The sequence below is a fragment of the Drosophila bipectinata genome, chromosome XL (assembly GCF_030179905.1).
Source record: "Drosophila bipectinata strain 14024-0381.07 chromosome XL, DbipHiC1v2, whole genome shotgun sequence".
NCBI lineage: Eukaryota > Metazoa > Arthropoda > Insecta > Diptera > Drosophilidae > Drosophila > Drosophila bipectinata.
In genome coordinates this window covers 2,328,491-2,347,396 of record NC_091734.1, presented here as the reverse complement: position 1 = coordinate 2,347,396, position 18,906 = coordinate 2,328,491, and the positions used below count along the sequence as shown (strand labels likewise).

At 39.7% G+C, this 18,906-nt stretch overlaps 1 protein-coding gene across 1 annotated transcript in view; it reads right to left on the bottom strand.

Moving 5' to 3' along the window:
* LOC108127069 (uncharacterized) overlaps window positions 1–18,906 on the bottom strand; it is a 90,468-nt gene that overhangs the window by 1,487 nt on the left and 70,075 nt on the right. Inside the window, exons 4-8 of the mRNA XM_043209719.2 lie at window positions 12,741–13,229; window positions 11,703–12,300; window positions 7,732–8,200; window positions 7,150–7,448; window positions 31–981 (exon numbers count right to left, since the gene is read on the bottom strand). Of these exons, the coding sequence (XP_043065654.1) occupies window positions 92–981; window positions 7,150–7,448; window positions 7,732–8,200; window positions 11,703–12,300; window positions 12,741–13,115 (2,631 nt within the window). The 5' untranslated portion in view covers window positions 13,116–13,229 and the 3' untranslated portion in view covers window positions 31–91. The remainder of the gene's footprint in view (window positions 1–30; window positions 982–7,149; window positions 7,449–7,731; window positions 8,201–11,702; window positions 12,301–12,740; window positions 13,230–18,906) is intronic.

The window sequence follows — 18,906 nt, the reverse complement described above, 5'->3', positions numbered from 1 at the left end:
AGGATGAAGAAATTTCATCACGAAACCCACCTGTCACCAGGGTCTCTTCGGTGGGGTTACGCTGGTAGAGATGTCCTCGCTTTTCGTAGTGTCAGGATGCCGGGACATAGTACTGGCCGCCCTCCTCGTGACCCACGTCCATCATGGAGCCGGTGGGGGCGGCGGAGGTCATCCCAGGACCTGTCAGACCGCCCGCCGAATTGGCGGCACTCGTCTTTTTGAACTCCACTACTATCCGGATCCGGTGGACGATCTCCTCGTGGATGACATTGAAGCACATGGCGGTCAGGGTCATGCCGGACATGATGTACACCGAGCAGAACCAGGTGGTGGCATTCGATTCGCGTCGCAGCCCGGGCAGCATGTCCCCAAAGCCGATCGTTGAGAGGCTCATGAAGCAGAAGTAGATCCCGTCCAGAATGGGCCAGTTCTCCAGGCGATAGAGGACCGCCGCCCCAAACACAATATAGATGATCATCATGGAGAAGCACAGGAGGATGGGAGCCAGGATGCTCAGGCCGTGCATTGATCCTCTCGATTCGCTGGCACTCAGGGAGTCTATGTCACCTGGCGGGCATCCTGTGGCCATGGGATTCGATCCACCTCCAGTCGGCACTGAAGGGGGTGCTCCTGCCACACCTCCTCCTCCGGCAGCTGCATCCTTTTCGGGCGTGGCATGATACACATCACGGACATAGTACGGTTCCTGCATCACTGCCTGCTGTTTCCGGAGCTCCTCCTGCTGGCGCTTCCGCCTCATCCTTCGCTCCTTTTCGGCCATTCTCTTCTCGTCGTAGCAACAGTAGCCGCAATTGGAGCACAAGCAGCAGCAGAGGGCCTTGGAGAAGACCTCGCGGGCCACCCGCGCCAGGATACTGCCCGTACTGCTCAGATAGACGAGGGTCAGGGGTATTCCAAAGAAGGCGTACGCCAGGGTCACGATCCGGCCGAGCGTTGTCCGGGGAGCAATATTGCCATAGCCTAGAAGAAGGTTAAAAAAGGAGAAAGTAGTAATTAAGATTTTTCGAATTAATTTTGAGGTTAGGAAAAAGAATTTGAGGTTAGGTTTCAATCCGTACATTATACGGCAGCTTAAACTGCTAAAACCTCGTTTATTTATATGAAACAACCCATTTTTAGTGAAGTAAACAAAAGTTTAATATTTAAATAAACTCTGAATTTAATTTGTCAAAAATTCCATTTATTTTTAGCCTCTAATATGAAATGGAAACACACGCGCTCGAATAGGAATTCTGTTCTGTTCATTAAATTATAATTACCATCATTTGGAATTTATGTATAATGGTTGTAGGCATCATATATTTTCATATTAAAAGATCCTTCTTTCCGGCGAAAATAAAAACGAAATTATTTCCATTAACATTCTTTTTTTTGGATTATTATTTTTCGTATTTTTTCTTCTTTTTTGGTTTTCCCACATTAATTTGGCAAAAGTCAATTTGTGCTGCTCCCCCGAGAGATCCGACTTATTGACATTACCCAAATGAGCCGTAACTTCACATGTAAGTCCCTGGACCACGCCTACCCAGCCCACCTTACCCTCATCTTTGTCCCTTTTGGCGTTTTTTTTTTGTAAAAAGGGCACCAAAAATAATTAAGCTGGCAGAGGCAATAAAAATGCTTAACAAGCTTAAGGCCGGAAATTCTCTAAGGAACGTAATGCAGGAAAAAAAATAAAAATAAAATAAAATTATATATATATGTATGTATGTGTATGTGGGCGGGGAGAAACAATTGAGCAGGTGGGCGTGGCAGAGACACACATCCCAGGCAATCATGGCGAATCGTCAATCGTCGTCAGGTGTGTCATGCATAAATTTGAAAATTTCTTAATTTTATTGTTTTTTTTTTGCTCTGACGGCGGTTTAGATATATATGTCTTTGTATGGTTTTTTATTTAGGTGTGGGCGTGGTTTATTGGCAGCCCCCGCCTCCTTAGTCCTGGGCTTTTTTTTTATGGAACAAATGTTGCCTGTTGGAGGAAAGTGAGTCATTTGGGGATTGGAATGAAGCAGTGCGAAGCAAATGAATCGAATCAATATGGGGAGTATCACATGTGGCAGGGCTCAAGTGCCTGGGGCAGACGTTATCCTTATAGGACACTGAGAAAAATTCGTTTTTTTTATTGATTTTATATTTTAAATATATACTCTTGGGAATAAACTTCTCTATGAATTTAGTCTTTAACCTTAAAAGGTTATAATTTACTAAGTTAAGACTTTAGTATCTCCCATTTGTTCTTTGTGTTAAACTTGGTCTTATTTGACTTAGATGTTGCAACAGTGGCTGAAACAGGAAGCGGATTTCGGAGACCTTGGCAACCATGTAATTGCGTTGACAGCAAATTTAAATGAAATCCATCGAGCCCGGCACCTTCCGCTCCTTTTTACTCCTCCAAGTCCTCCTCTGTGTCCTGGACCAAAAATGTCAATGTGTCACAAAGCAGACGACAGCTCAGCATCCACTCCCCACTCCCCCTTTCTACTCTCCACAAAGGGCATATCCTTTTTACCCCGCACAGTGGGCACAAAAAAAACGCATAAATCACTTTGATTTTTTGGTAAAAAATTTTTAACTGATTTATTTGCGCCACTGTTCCAATAGATGTTGGAGATGGTACCGTTCTGGAAAAAAAAAATCCAACAAATCCGACCCCTTGCCGCCGCCCCTGGCTAATAATATTGCCATTGACCCGACACGAGGGGGAGTGTGTGTCGTTGGGGGCGGAGGGGGCTGTAAAACTCAGCTGCCGCGCTGTCAATTTGCCGGGGATATCGAGACGGGACGGAGCGGCGGTAAAGTATGTGGGGATTGAAGGCATCTACATATTTTATTGAAAGATATTGAAAGATTTCAATATTGAGACCCCACACATACGCCCCCCTTTCCAGAACACATGAGCTTTCAATGGGTGCGGTTTAATGTACTGTTAAAAATGTTTATTTTTTTTTTAATAAAAACATAAAAAAATAAGTAGTTTAAAAATGTGTTATCAGATTTTCATAAATATTCAGTATATTTTTGTAAGGAACTTCTTGAATAAGAACAAGTCAAAAATATTAGTTTGAATTATTCATTTAAATAATAAAATTTGAAAAAGTTTTGTATTTTGTTTTTAGAAACATTCTTAAATTGTTAATATTTTTTTTCTCTGCATATTTCCTGAACATTTTGGCGTTTTTAGCCTTCATTCTTTTCCTTTTGTGTCCAGGACACGCTAATAGCCGCCGATTTCGGTTGCCATACATAATATAGTATCTCTAATGGTCCTGCAGGAAGTCAAAAAGGAGATGTTTCGGTTTTGCTTCAGGACATCATTCTTTTAGTAAACAATTCAAGCGGATTTCAGTTTAAAAAATTGACGAATTTAAATAAAGTTTCTTTTTTTAATGTTTTGAAACTTAAATTCTATAGATACCTTATACAAAATTGTAGACTTGATAGGTATTTGTAAAATTTAAATGATTTTAAAGCATTATATAGCTTAAATCCCTTGAATAACTATTTAAAATTCGAGTCACTCGCTTAATTTTCTTGAGAAACTATTACAGCGTACAATTTGCCTAGAGATGGCTTAGACCCGATAGTTATTTATCGATTATGGATATCCGCCGAGGGAAATGCAAATAAATCGCTGTGTGTGGAGCGTTTATGGCTCAACCGATAGGCGGGTGAATTATTTATCGAATATGAGAGTGTGTGTGTATGTGTGTGTTGGCCAAGTAAATACAATTACTTGAGCACACGCTTTGGCCATAAACAACTAGACCTAATCTGCGTTGCTCTGTCTCTTTTGCTCATTGGGGCCCATTTATATATCGATGGTTCTCCGTACACACACACACACTACTAACACACACACATACACTTGCATAACACAAAATGGCGGGCATAAAAGCGAATGCGAATCGCCTCCAACATCCAAAAGATGTGCAATTGATGATAGTGAGTGGGAAAGCGGATGTGGAAATGGAAATTCTACTTCCTCTCTGTGTGCCTGCCTGCCTGTGTGTCTGTGAAAATGGAAAATGAAATTTAAAATTATTTTGCAAGTAAATTACTTGTCTTATTGCTGTCCAGGGGATACCGACTACGATCCCGATCCGGAGCCCTATTTATTGTGCGATGCCAGCATTAGAGGACCCGAGTCCCCCCAACCCGACAATAAATTCGCATTTATGCCCAAGACAATCATAGAGAGCTCAAGCTCAAGCGAGGACTACTTTAAACTAAAATAAATGCTCAACTAGGGGATACCCAGTAAATTCCATACATATATTATTCAGTTTTTGAGAAATTTAAAGAAAGACTTTTAAAGGAAAGATTTTAAAGAAAAGACTTTCCAAAATGTCTTGTTTTTGTTTCGAAATTCTTTAGAAAGAAACCTCCATCATACCCCTTAATTACCCGAAAAACCATTAAAGGATATTAGGGAGCAAAGAGCAGGGCGTAGAGTAGCTGGCAAACAGGACACTGCATTCAAGTTTTCGAGTGGCTTAGTCCTTTTTGGCCAGAAGCACGGACCAATAATCATAATCATATTGTTTGGGGTGCTCGCCGGCACTGCTGCCCGGCCAAGAACAATGAAGAGAGGACCTGCCATGTCCTGGCCGATGTCCTGGCCCCATGTCCTCGTCTATTCTTCTACCCAAAATCCAAAAAATATATACACACAACCCACAAAAACAATAATAATAATAATAATAAGCAAGGACAAGGACACAACAATGTAAAGCCAAGACGAAGGGGGCGGGCGTTGGTGTTGGCAGGATGTCATGTTAATACAAATGTCCTGGCAGTCTGCTGACTAACGCAATTGCCCCGCCCACCGCCCGTCACCGTACTCCTCTCCGTCCACCATTTTTGGGTACTGGCTTTTTATGCATTTGGCAAAAGCAACAAAAAAAGGCAAGAGGATAATGATGGGTGAGTGGGGAGTGGCAGGCTGTGGAGGAGGAGGGGAGGAGGACTAGGTCCTATATTTGCTTTCTGGCCTTTTGGCAGCAACTGCCAAGATCAGCAGAAAATTTTTGCAAATTTTATTTTATAGCATTTTCACAAGTGGAAAGTCGTGTCGATGTATGTATATTTGTTACATGAAAGCACTAGGAGAAATTCTTTAAAATAATATTTTAAGGTTTAAAAAAGGAAAGTTTTCAAATAATTAGTTTCTAGCATTTATATAAAAATATTAAGACATTTTTAGATAATTTAGAAAGTGCGGATTATATTAAAATTGTAATAAAAATCAGATCCTTGAGGTTCAAGAACTCTTTTTCATGTTTTCTTTCATTGTTTTAAGAATTTTTCAATTTTCTTTGATATAAATACTCAAACCAGTTGGGAATTATACACAAAATATCCTTAGAATATTGAATATTAAACGATTTTATGTAAAAACCTACCAGTACAATTTTAAAGACCTCAAGACCTAATTAAAACGACCTTAAACATCAAACCCCTAACCTCCTATCTCTTCTAATTTTATTATATAGATTTAAAGAACTGTAGCCTAATTTTTTAAGGTGCACACACACTCATAGATTTTCTATGTGGGTGTTTATGCATTTGGCCGTGTTTGTGTCTCGGCCATTCGGGCTAAGCAAATAGCTTCGTTTGTTGTTTTGCTCTATCAATATTTGACTTTCGGCTTGATGTTTTTTTTTTTTGTATTTTATCTCTACTGTTTTTTTATATTTTTTTTTGTTGGGTACGAAATTACCGTCCAAACGAGCGAGTGAGTGGAACAAAACGCACACGGCAGCAGCATTCGGTTAAAATTTTCCTGGGAACTGACAACTGGCAACAAAGCTTTGGGACATTGGCAAAAAAAAAGAAAAAAGGTGAACCCCAAATGGATGGATGTGTTCGAGGCTTAAAAGTTTTACAAACCCCCAGAAACCAATATTTAAAATTGGTAGAGAAGAGGAGGCAGGGTATCCTTGCTGACAAATGCCAATTGAAAAATCCTCGACAGAGTCAGCAATCGAAGTCTTAACGAATTAGGAACGAAAGCATTAATGTCAGTTTATAATAAAATATTAAATGAAATTTTTAGCATTATAAATAATAATAAGAATTATTTGTAATCAATTTCAAACTCTCACAACTTTTAATGTAGGCCCCAATTTTATTAGCGATAGATCAGCTTAATTCTTTTGATAAGTAATCGATAAATGCTGCTGCTATTTAATACAAATAAATATTAAAATATTAAAATATTTCTATCAAATTTCTCATATAACCCTATAGTATATAAACCCTATAGTTTGCTTATAAAGTCCTCATCACTTTGTTATCGATAGTCTAGTTTAATGTTGTCGGTAAATAATCGTTAAATGCTGCCGATAACACTTTAGTCCTGCCTTCCGCACGCACATCAATCAATTACGTACTGCAGTTCTTATGGCCCGAATTACTCTGGCTTTAGCTTTCCAGGGGGGAGTTGGGGAACCTGCATTGTGCATCTGACCATCATTATTATCATCATCATCATCATCGTCATTGTGTGTCCTGCGTCCCTGTCATCCTTTTTAGCCAGCACTCTTTCGACTGGACCAACTGGCCCCCATTCTCTTTAGTCTCGCCATCAACAACAGCAGTTCGTTTTCAGCCCCAAAATGCACTCATGCGATGGTGTCAAAAGGTGTGCGGGTCATGCCCATGGCGCACCCTACCCCCTACCCTCCCCGTGTGGCACTGCCCTTTTTTTTTTTTTTTTTGGCCAGCCATTTTGGGCTCTATGTCCTTCGGTATCCTGCAAACAAGAGCGCACTCGCCATTCAAGTAAAACAAATTTCCGTTGCTGGAACATCAAATTTATGGCCCAGGGCCAACGTAAAGAATAAGCACGAGGGCACTAGAGATGGCAATAAATATCGATATATATCGAAGAAGTTAAAGGATTGACTTGTGGTTTAAATAATATCTATACTTTTGGAAATCCTTTTAAGAGAAGACGGTAGGAAAATAAACAACAATTGATAGTTTTCGATAGCTTGAAGAGCTTTATATTGCTTACTTTAAATCTTCATTCATTCAAATTAATCGATTATTTTATTAACCTATGTGTTTCGATATATTTGACTTTCCATCACTTGTCGTGTAAAGAAAGCCACTGGCACTTACCAATTGTGGTCAAAACGGTCAGCGAATACAAAAACGCTTTGGCAAAATTCCATTCGTGCGGCGGTCCACCGCCCACAACCACGCCCCCACCGGCTCGATGATGATGATAGTGGGTATGAAGGAGTACAGCTTCCGTGGCCGGATTGTTGCCCCCAGGATTTCCATTGGCGGAGGATGAGGACGAGGAGGAGGATGCTGGAGCATTGGCCACATCGTCGTGCGATAATTGCAGCATAACATCCTCGTTCAGTCTCTTGATTAATTGGTCTTGAAACTTGGCTATTTCAAGTGCGGCCAATCTGTAACAGAGCGTGAGAGAGAGCGAGGGAGATGGTGTATAAGCCAAAAAATGTAACGGTAGTGTAAGAAATTGTTAAGAATTAAGTATACGCCTGGTAGGACTCTACAAAAAATCGAGTATAGAGCATAACAAACAATTAATTAATCGATACTATCGATGAAAAATTAAAGATGAATCTATATTAAGTATACGCCTAGTGGTTCTACTTTACTTCATCGATACTATCGATAAAAAATTAAAAAATAATCAATATTAAGTATACGCCTAGTGGCTCTACTTACTTTGTCCAGTTTTCCTTGTAGAGAATATTGAGAGAGACGGTTATATCCCAGATATTCTCGATGGTCCGCTGACGGACATCGTAAGTGTCCGGCGAAAGAGCAAACTGGGGCATCCCGCCCGACTCGTCCACATCGTCGATGCCGTAAACAAAATCTCCGCCGGATGCGGGTCCGCCGAAAGGATTATGCTGCTGCTGTTGCTGCTCCGACCCGGATATCATACCCTGGGCAGCGGCCACAGCAGCGGCGGCACCAGCCATCGTGTCATTGTCCCCATGATGTCCTGTCTGATGTTGCTGCTGTTGCTGATGCGATTGATGTTGCTGCTGCTGCTGCTGCGGGGAACGATGTTGATGTTGTCCAAATCCCAAGCCAATGCCAGCCAAATTCCTTTTGGTGCTGGCCAGTGTATGCTGCTGATGCAGCAGGGCCGAGTCCTCGTTCTCAATGGTCAGGAATATAAAGGAGCCTGCAAACCAAAAGCCAAAAAAAAAAAAACACAGTCATCATCATTAGCTTCAGTGAGTTTCTTTCAAATCATATCTCCGAAAATAAAATGTGAACTCATTTGTTTGTGATATCCGCTCCGCCCTACAAAAAAGGTACAGAGGATGAGGTGGAGAGTCCTTTCAAGAGCGAGCATAAAGCATCTTGAAGGTGTTGCAAGGCAGCTTAAGGACTTCCTGTTTGGAGCACAGCACTCTCCTCCCTCTCCCCTTGGCATAATAAAAGTAAATCATGAGGGATTTTGAAGAGTATTTACGATGTTAGATATGGGAATATTAAAGGCATACAAAATTGAAGTGAAAACCATCACATAAATTAAAGTGAAACACTCGAAAAAAATGACGAATAAATTATAATATTAATATTAATATTATCCTCTTATTTTTCAATCAATACAAATCCAATGTCCTTGTTCGGTTTCGGGGTTGAAACATCCGTGTTGATTCCTGTCACTCATTTAATGTTAATGTTCGGCAACTAAAGGCACATATGTGACACATTTTGTCAAGTTTTTGAAAAGTTTTTCGCCTTCCTTCGACGAAAAGTTTCCATTTATTCTTCTCCTTTTTTTATGCCACTTTCTGGCTGAAAATGATGTTGGCTTTGTGAATGTGGCGGAGGGGGAGGTGAGGGATGTGAAATGATGAGTTGATGTCCTTGCCAAAAGCCAACACATGTCAAAGTTAAAAATAATACACGACATGACAGGAAATCGGGCGAATGTTAAGATGATGGCTTGGACATAAAGCCTTGGGCTTGACATATATTACTTTTGCTCTAGAAGAGCTAGAATTCCATTTAAATGTTAAGGAAAATAGATTCTAGTGCCAAGTACTTGTTACGTGTCCGCCAAGTGTCCGGTATGTGGAGGAAGGGATCAACAGAGATGTGATTCTATGTCTAATATATAAGAATATTGTAAGTAAGTGATAGGTTTTTGGTAGGCTTCTAATTTTCAAATCTGTGGCCTTTTTTTTTACATGTCCGCTTAAGAGAGGGAGGACTTTCTCGGTTATTCATCTTGTAAATTATTTATATATAATCTATCCTACATTTTTTTAATATTTCTAAGATTAGTGCAAGTATTTCTGAGTCCTCTTTCTGTCCGTTAAGAACCCATAATATGATCGAAAAGTAGCTACTAATTTTTACCCTGTCCGTTCAATAGAGGGAGTGTTTTTCTAGTAGAGTTTAAGAATGATAGGGGCTTGAAAAGCTTTTATATAGGACTTTAGGGATATATTTTGTGTATTTAAGATTGATTTAAGTATTTAAAAAGCATTATTTGATGCTAATTGTCTATCAAGTGAAGTTTCGAGCCCAAAATGTATTTATTTACTAAATGTAAATTTTTACCCTGTCCGCTCAAGAGAGGGAGAGGCCTCAAAAAGCAAATAGTTACTAATAAACGATTAAAACTTTATATAAAGGTTATAAGAACGGGTTTAAGATTTATTTAAGTATTTTCATAGCATTTATTATCTTCTGGTTATCCCATTAAGTAAAGTTAAAAACCCACAATGTCTGTCCGTTTTCAACATGTCCGTTAAAGAGAGGATGTTGCCTTCCCTTAAAGTTTGAATGCCATTCTGTTGGGACTTTTGTTTTTCAAATAAATACCACTGTCCAAGTTGTAACTTTCGCTGAGGCATGAAAGCGTTTTCAATGGGTTTGTGGGGTTTTGTGAGGTTTTGGGCGGGGATGTACCATATATCCTATATATAAAATAAACAAATAGGAAGGGAAAAGCATCTGTCATGTGTGTTGTTGTGTGTGACGTCACCGGGACGTAGCTCACGCACGGCCTAGCGAAAGTTAAATAATTGTTTGTGTCATTTTGATGATTTCCTTCTAACAAGGGACAACTTTTTCGCCCAGCTGTCGCACGCACACAAGTGCAAATTTTTCGATTTGTTTAAAGTATATACACACATACACACAACACACACATGTGGTGTTGGTCTTTTTTTTTTTTGTCGTCATGTTGCTGTGTTGTGTCTCTTGTCAAAGCAGCCGTCACCGTCAGCCTCAGGAATTGTAGCATCGGAAACGTAAAAGTGGCATAGCGACGGATACGGTAACGGGATATGCCAAGTACGGAATATGAGAAAACGGTATATGGAATATATAGTAAATGGAATATGGCGAATATGATGGATTTCGCGTCAGACATTGCCTTTTCCTTTTGCCCATACAAGCTCATGAATATGCCGGCGCTCTAAATTATGCTAGACTTTTGCCTAAGTAAACACTAGAGCAGGTACAGTGAGTCCTTGGTAAAAGGTAAAAATGGAATATTGCATATATTGAAGACATATTTCATAAAAGAAATAGAATTAAGATTTTTTAGGAAAAAATTCTCATTTCTTTCAATTGTTCTAAATATTTTAAAAACTTTTTTAAAAAGACCTGTGTTCTCTACATAATTCTCTATAAAAACATTCTTATAAAAGCCCCTCTAGCCTAGTGATCACTGTATCCTATGATATATCTTTAGTAAGCCCTCACACATACCAAAAAAACCAACACAGACACAACACACATATCCTGCCAGAGGGTAAAACATAAGTTTTTGGCAATGCGGCCGCCATTTTGACGTTTGTTTTTGACATCGCGAAGTGGGCGGGGCTAGGACTTGCATCTGCTGAGGCGAGGGGATGTAAGGGGGGGATCTGTGGTGGTGGCAAATGATTAATTAAATTTATCACGTTGTCGTGCGGCGACGGCGGCTTTGGGTCTCCCACCCACTTCCTGTTTGTTGGTTAATTTAAACGTCGAACTCTGTGACAAGATACATTAAGCATCCTCGTGTGCCTCGTGTCCTCAGCAGTAATCGTATCTTTTAGTATAACTGTATATCTCCACCATATATATAGCCCAGTAACTGTATCTGTCTCCTATATATCTTTATCTGTATTCGACACACATGTGAAAAAAAAACTGTACGCGTGGCCGAAAGAAGATGCCGCGTTAATTAGGGAGGCCGCCATAATACAATACAACATACAGGATACAGGATACAGGCTACAGGCTGCAGGATACAATGAAATGGCAGGATACAAATGATATGTGTTTGCTTGTCACGCTCTTGCTGTTTACAAGGCATATCGATCAGTCCAGAAAGGGCCCATCGATGACACCAATCCTTTGGCCCAGTTAACAATAATCCTTTCATTGATTAAATTCGAGAAGATATAGAGGTTTTAAAGTGCTGTTTAATGTTTAAATTTAAATAAATAATAACTGGAATAAAGATTTATAAAAAAGAAACAAAAATAAACGAGTAATTAGGAGCCTTGTGCTGCAGATTCTTTAATATTTTGAACTTAAAGCTCTTTAAATATGAGACTTTCTTTTCTTTTAAAAAAATGCTGTATATCTCTAAATTATTTTTTATATTTTTAATATTTTATATACATCATTTAGTATATTTTTTCATTGGGTTGGGTTAATTAATTACTCACCCAACAATGTGTAGGCCAAGAGCAGCATGCAAATTCCCAAATTGGTTAAAAGTGCTGACCAAACCGTCTGTGTGGTGGCCTTGCGCTTCTTCTTCTCCTTGCTTCCGTATCCGGGCGGCGTCTTGCCCTCACTACCGCCCCCGCCACCACCCGCATTGGAGGACCTCCCCGATCCGGAACCAAAACAGGCGCACCACCCCTTCCGCTTGCGTTGCTGCTGCTGTTGTTGTTGTTGATGTTGCTGTTGTTGTTGGTGTTGCTGCTGCAACTGAGCCTGCACCTGGGCCTGGGCCTGGATGGAGGCTGCCTGCGGATGGGCGGCGGGCAGGGGTTCCTTGCGGCCAGGTGGCGTGGTCGTGCTCATCAGTTGCAACGGCAACAGCTTGGCGTTGCTCTTCAAAGTGCCGCAATTGCTGTTGCTGCCAATGTTGCTACAGCCGGTGGCATTGGCTAGGGGTGGCGGGGGTGGCAGCTGGGCGTGGGGGTGGGTCAAGGTAAGCGGCTGCGGTGGCGCCATCAAATCACTGACATAACCCGAACTGGGATACTTGAGAATTCCGGGTGGCGGCAAAGAAGGTTGCGCCAAGGATACTACCACCTGGGGGAGGGGCCGGAAAATAAGGATAATTTATTAATTTTTAAGATTTTTTTAAAGTTTATATTAAAAAATAGTTAATTTTAAAAAAAGGAAACCAGTTTTTGTTTTTTAGTATTTTTTTAGTATATTTTTGTTGTTAGTAGTAAGTATTTTTATTTGCAGTATTAAGTATTTTTGGTAATAGGTATTTTTTTTTCAGTATTAGGTATTTTTTAGTATTTAGTATTAATTTAGTATTTATTGATTTATTTTTTTAATTTATTCCATCGCTTAAGTGCTCCCTATGAGAATCGAGGAGGAGGGCACTTTTTTTTTTAAATATTTATTTTTTATTTTTTTTTTATATTTTTAGCATTAAAAATGCAAATAAAAAATTAAAAATTTAATCAAAATTAGTAAATAAAATAAGGAACATGGGAGGATCAACAACCAAGACCCACCTGTCCGGCTTGACCGCCATTTTGATTGGCCACCTCAATGTCCTCCAGCGTGGGCATGGGCAGCAGGGGCGTGGTCTTGAACGTGGTCGTCGAGGAGGGCGGAGCGGGCAGCAGGAGCGGCGGCAGCTGGGCGGGCGGCAGGTTGGGCAGGATTCCGATGGACACATAGCTGCCGGTAGCGGATGCTGTGCCGGCGGTGGTGGAGGAGGTGGGTGGTATGCCGCCGTAGACATTGCCACCAGAGACGGTGGGCGGGGCAGCGGCAATGGAGGGCGTGGCTGAGGCGGCGGCCGAGACGGTGGCAATGGCGTGCGAGGGTGGCGGCGGGGGCGGTTGGGCGCCAGTTTGCATTGACATCGATTGATCCGGATTCATCTTGCATTTGGTCGCTGTTTTTGTTATTTTTGTTTTTGCTTCAATCAATCAGTCAATCAATCAGTGAGTCAATCAATCTATCAAGCAGTCAATCAATCAATTGAGAGGTTTAATCTGTGAATTATGGAATAAAATATATATTATTTAGAGGAGTTTAAAGTTAAGTATTATATTTTCTTCCCCCAAAAGTTTAATAAAATATAGATTATATTTAATATTTAAATATTTATACTTTTAATAGAATAAAAGGTATTAATATTAATACCTTTTCAAGTCACTCCATTCCCTCCACAAAGTAAACCGACAATCCGATTTGAAATTCCGCATCGTTGGCCAAGAAATCCATCGGCCATGTTATTTGAATTCAGAAAGGGGCCTTAGTGTATTGGCCTTTTGCTGATTTTGGTCTAAATAAAGTGGCTGAGTGGATCTCATCTCAGGGCATTAATTAACAGGCACTAAAGCACACATGTCTGCAAAATTTCGAATCGTCTTTCGAGCATCAGTATGCTGAAGACATTCCCATTAATTTGCGCAATTGAATGCCTTTCATTAAGTTGCAATTACTCGAAATTAATCGCTTTTCCTTCCAAAAACCTTCCTCCTCATGGATTGTTTGTGTGCTTGTCTATTTGGAGGGTTTCTATCTTGAAGGGGGTGGAGGTGGTAGGGCGGTTTTGTTGGCCAAAAGCCTAAGCCGCTTAGAAACCATCAACCTCGATTGGAGTTCGTTTTGATTGAAATTCACGGGAGCATGGAATTTGTTTAGTTTTCATTCCGATGCGTCATTAAATTGGTTAACAATTAAGGTATCTTTCGATATCTATTGGCCTTGAAATGTTCTTTTTTTTTTAACAAAATAGGAATATATAAGCTACATATAAAGTTAAAAAAAAAAAAAACAAAGAAAGTTCATAGGATAGCTTTTGAAAAAGAATAGTGCTCTCGCCTAAGTGCTTTCTATGAGAAGCGTGGAGAAGGGCCTTCTTAAATTTTTATTAATTTATGTTTTTTTTATTTTTTATCATTTTAGGAAAATAAAAATCCAATTCCCCTATAGACTTTAAAAATTTTGTAGTTTCAAAAAAAGTCTTTCCAAAAAGAAAGGTAAACGAAGGCTAGAAAAATCCGCCTCTGGGCGTCAAATAGACGAAGGTGTGGCAATTAAGGACGCTCTACACGAGGCCAAATGCCAGAATGTGCTGCATATTTTAAGGCGCTTGACTTGTTTTTCTTTTTGCCTCATGCTGCCGACTGCCAACTGGCAACTGCCTACACCTTCCTTTTTGGCCAAGAAGGCGGTCAAAAGGCCGTCGAGTGGCTTTGAAAAGCGTTGGGGGGGGAAAAACAAAACAAAAGGCGGAAAAGCTGGAAAAACATGAAGGAGGAACAGGACGAGCAGCAGGCAATTCAGTTCAAGTGCAGTGCCAATGTGTTGCGCATTTCGTATGCAGTGGGCGTGGCCAGGTGCGAAAAGTTGCCGGGCGTGTTGCCGTGTGGCCGTGGGAGGTGTTGTTGTGGAGGCGTGGCTGCCTCGGACACCATCCAAACAGATGAATCTCAATCTCGAGAAAAACAAAACAACAACAACAACACCAAAAAAAAGAAGAAAAAAACCAAAACAAAGAGGCCATCCGATGAATCAAACCGCAATTGGCCAAAGGTGGGAAATACGAATATGCGGAAAATAGGTTGAAACTTGACTCGTTTCGATTCGAGATTCGAATTGCCATGGCAATCAAGGTGAATCGATTGTGGGTGTATGGAGGTCCTTTGAAAATTGCTCAAGGAATGTTTTTCTTTACCAGAGGGGCCGCAACAAAAAACAAAGAAGAAGAAGAAAGTCCAGCTAAAAAAAACGGCAAAGAAATGCAACGAGTATTGGCTGCCAGTTTCCTTTGTGGGGAAAATATTTCACCCTGAAGGCGACTGTTTCCATGAAAGAAACTGGTAAGAACGTTTTAATTGGTAGCTTGTCTATTTCATACGTTTTTTTAGTTTTCAATCTTTTTCTTTTTTCTTAAAATTTTGTTAAGCTTTTTAGAATTTTTTCTAAGAAAGGGCACACTTATATTCATAGCTGAGATATGGGTACACTAAAGCAGGATAGTTTGTTTTAAGAGAAATTAATAGGCCTTTTGACTTTAATATAGGCATTTTTCATGTTGCTCTTATTACTTATTCTTTTATAGATTTTATAGAACTTCTATAATATTGAAATTTTGTTGAAATATTTGTTAAAATGAGTTCTGTTTTTTTAAAGATTAGCTACAAGAACCCTAACATCTTCACTTTAAAGCCTATAATTTGGATGAAAACAAATATATTCTATATATTTTGGGTATTATTTATAATTTATCTAATATTTGTATATTTTTTAAACGACTATAAACTATTATATTTAATAGAAAGCAACATATCTTTAATTAACTGACTAAATATATCATTTAATTACTTAGATATTGGTAAAAAATATAGAAATAACTTGAAATAACAATAACTTTTTCCATAATAATTTTTTGTTTATCCCTCTATTTATATTACTATTCATTTAATTAAAAAATATTCCCTGACATATTCTTTACTTTGTGACTTGTTGGAGCGTACTGTTGACTGCGTTTTTTAAATCAATCGCGAAAATCAGTAAACAATTTTCGTGACTTCAATTCCATTACGCATGATTTGCGATTCAGCAACAAAGCTGTTTGCGGAAAATCCGTCCACCCACCACCCCTTTTGAAAAAGCCCACAAGCGAAGGACAGCAGGGGGTAGGATAGGCAGCGATGGTGGCTACGGCGGATTAAGAATCATTTCCTCCCGTAGTAGCAGATGGTCAAGCGAACTGGTCGCCGTGAAGCCTGCGAACATTAAATGTTCGCTCAAATGAGATGAAAATCGGAGCCGGAGAGGCGCTTGGCAGGATTCTCCATTTTTGCCGAACCAGAAGCGAAATCCGTATTGCCAGCGGCCCGGCCGTAGACCGCAAAAGTGGCAGCAGCAGAGAGGTCACAGGAGGCTGGAATTGGGATTCGGGCAATCTGGAATCCAGGAAAAAGCAAGAGACTTTCGGGCCCAATATTTCAAACACGCGTCGAACGCATTTCCCGTACGGAAAACGGTTACAGCGGAAATGCAACTTTGCCCGTTGTTCGAGCGTAACTGTTGTTTATGTTTGCCCAAACACACGGACAACCGGACAAACGGACACACGGACACAGTATGGCCTCCATGCCGCCCACATTTGTTGTGGCCTCAGCCATCAACAGGAGAAAAGGAGAAGGCCAGAGAAAGTCACAGGAAGGAGTGAGAAATCAGGAGACCCGCATAAATTTCATTTTTTTTTGGTAGAGATTTTACTTTTTTTTTCAGTGTGTTACATTGCATTTGGCTACTAGTTTTTATACACTGAGAAAAGGGTGAGAGAGATATGAAATATTTATTACAAAAATGAAAAATATTAGAAAAATATTTAATATAACTATTAGTTATTAATATATATATATGCATATGTATGTATAAAAGACTATGAAAATTGCATCCAATTTTTTACAGTGTCCTTTGTCTTATATCTCCTGCCTGTTCGTTGTCGCCTTGTCTCTTACTCCTAATTTTTCTTCACTTTCCATGGCCCACCCTAGCTTTCTCCCCCCAAGGATATTACTGTGTTCTCCTACTCTCGTCCTTTGGTTTTTTTTTTGGTTGCGTTGGCAAGGCTGTGCAATTTCTGGCATTCATTTTCTCACTGTGCGTTGACAAAAGTCTCACGCAGTAAATTGAGATGGATGGATGGACGAAGGAATGGACAGGAATCCGTAGGAGATCCGGTTGTAACTAGGGTAGTCCAACCGCCAACACCTCCGCCTCCCTACTACCACTGCCACCAACTGAGCCAATAAGCCGGGCCAAGCAACATTTGGGCCTAAAAAGAACAAAAAAAAATGGTAGGAAAATACGAAACTGATTCTCTTCCTTTGCTTCCATTCCCCACTGCTCACTGCTTCATTCTTAATTGCTTTGTCGTCGTCGTCGTCCTTGTTCTGAGTGCTTTTCTTCCTTGGATATTGTCCTTTGGCGTCCTAGACTCTAATTTGCGGGAATTTCATTCACGACGATCAGGAAATATTTACATAACATTTTAATGGGTAGGGTTAGGTTTAAGGTTTAAAAATTTTAATTTTGCGATTTTTGAAGGGGCAAAAAATTTCGAAAAAATGAAAATGAAAATTTGTTCCAATGTTTTGATGCAGATTGGTGCAAAATCGATCTAGAAATCGTTTAAGGTATCCCGCTTTACAATCGGATGAATAGTGGCAAAGATATAGTCATCACAAGTGCCGAAATTGGCTGCCCCTCAAATTTCGCGGTTTTTGAAGGGGATCCATGGGAAAAATTTCGAAAAAATGAAAATGAAAATTTGTTTCAATGTTTTGATGCAGATTGGTGGAGAATCGATCTAGAAATCGTTTAAGGTATCCCGCTTTACAATCGGATGAATAGTGACAAAGATATAGTCATCACAAGTGCCGAAATTGGCTGCCCCTCAAATTTCGCGATTTTTGAAGGGGATCCATGGGAAAAATTTCGAAAAAATGAAAATGAAAATTTGTTTCAATGTTTTGATGCAGATTGGTGGAGAATCGATCTAGAAATCGTTTAAGGTATCCCGCTCTACAATCGGATGAATAATAACAAAGATATAGTCATCACAAGTGCAAAAATTGGGTGCCCTTCAAATTTCGCGATTTTTGAAGGGGTATCATGGAAAAAATTTCAAAAAAATGAAAATGAAAATAAGTTCCAATGTTTTGATGCAGATTGGTGCAAAATCGATCTAGAAATCGTTTAAGGTATCCCGCTTTACAATCGGATGAATAGAGACAAAGATATAGTCATCACAAGTGCCGAAATTGGCTGCCCCTCAAATTTCGCGATTTTTGAAGGGGATCCATGGGAAAAATTTCGAAAAAATGAAAATGAAAATTTGTTTCAATGTTTTGATGCAGATTGGTGGAGAATCGATCTAGAAATCGTTTAAGGTATCCCGCTCTACAATCGGATGAATAGTGGCAAAGATATAGTCATCACAAGTGCCGAAATTGGCTGCCCCTCAAATTTCGCGATTTTTGAAGGGGATCCATGGGAAAAATTTCGAAAAAATGAAAATGAAAATTGGTTTCAATGTTTTGATGCAGATTGGTGGAGAATCGATCTAGAAATCGTTTAAGGTATCCCTCTTTACAATCGGATGAATAGTGGCAAAGATATAGTCATCACAAGTGCCGAAATTGGCTGCCCCTCAAATTTCGCGATTTTTGAAGGGGATCCATGGGAAAAATTTCGAAAAAATGAAAATGAAAATTTGTTTCAATGTTTTGATGCAGATTGGTGGAGAATCGATCTAGAAATCGTTTAAGGTATCCCGCTCTACAATCGGATGAATAGTGGCAAAGATATAGTCATCACAAGTGCCGAAATTGGCTGCCCCTCAAATTTCGCGATTTTTGAAGGGGATCCATGGGAAAAATTTCGAAAAAATGAAAATGAAAATTTGTTTCAATGTTTTGATGCAGATTGGTGGAGAATCGATCTAGAAATCGTTTAAGGTATTCCGCTTTACAATCGGATGAATAGTGACAAAGATATAGTCATCACAAGTGCCGAAATTGGCTGCCCCTCAAATTTCGCGATTTTTGAAGGGGATCCATGGGAAAAATTTCGAAAAAATTAAAATGAAAATTTGTTTCAATGTTTTGATGCAGATTGGTGCAGAATCGATCTAGAAATCGTTTA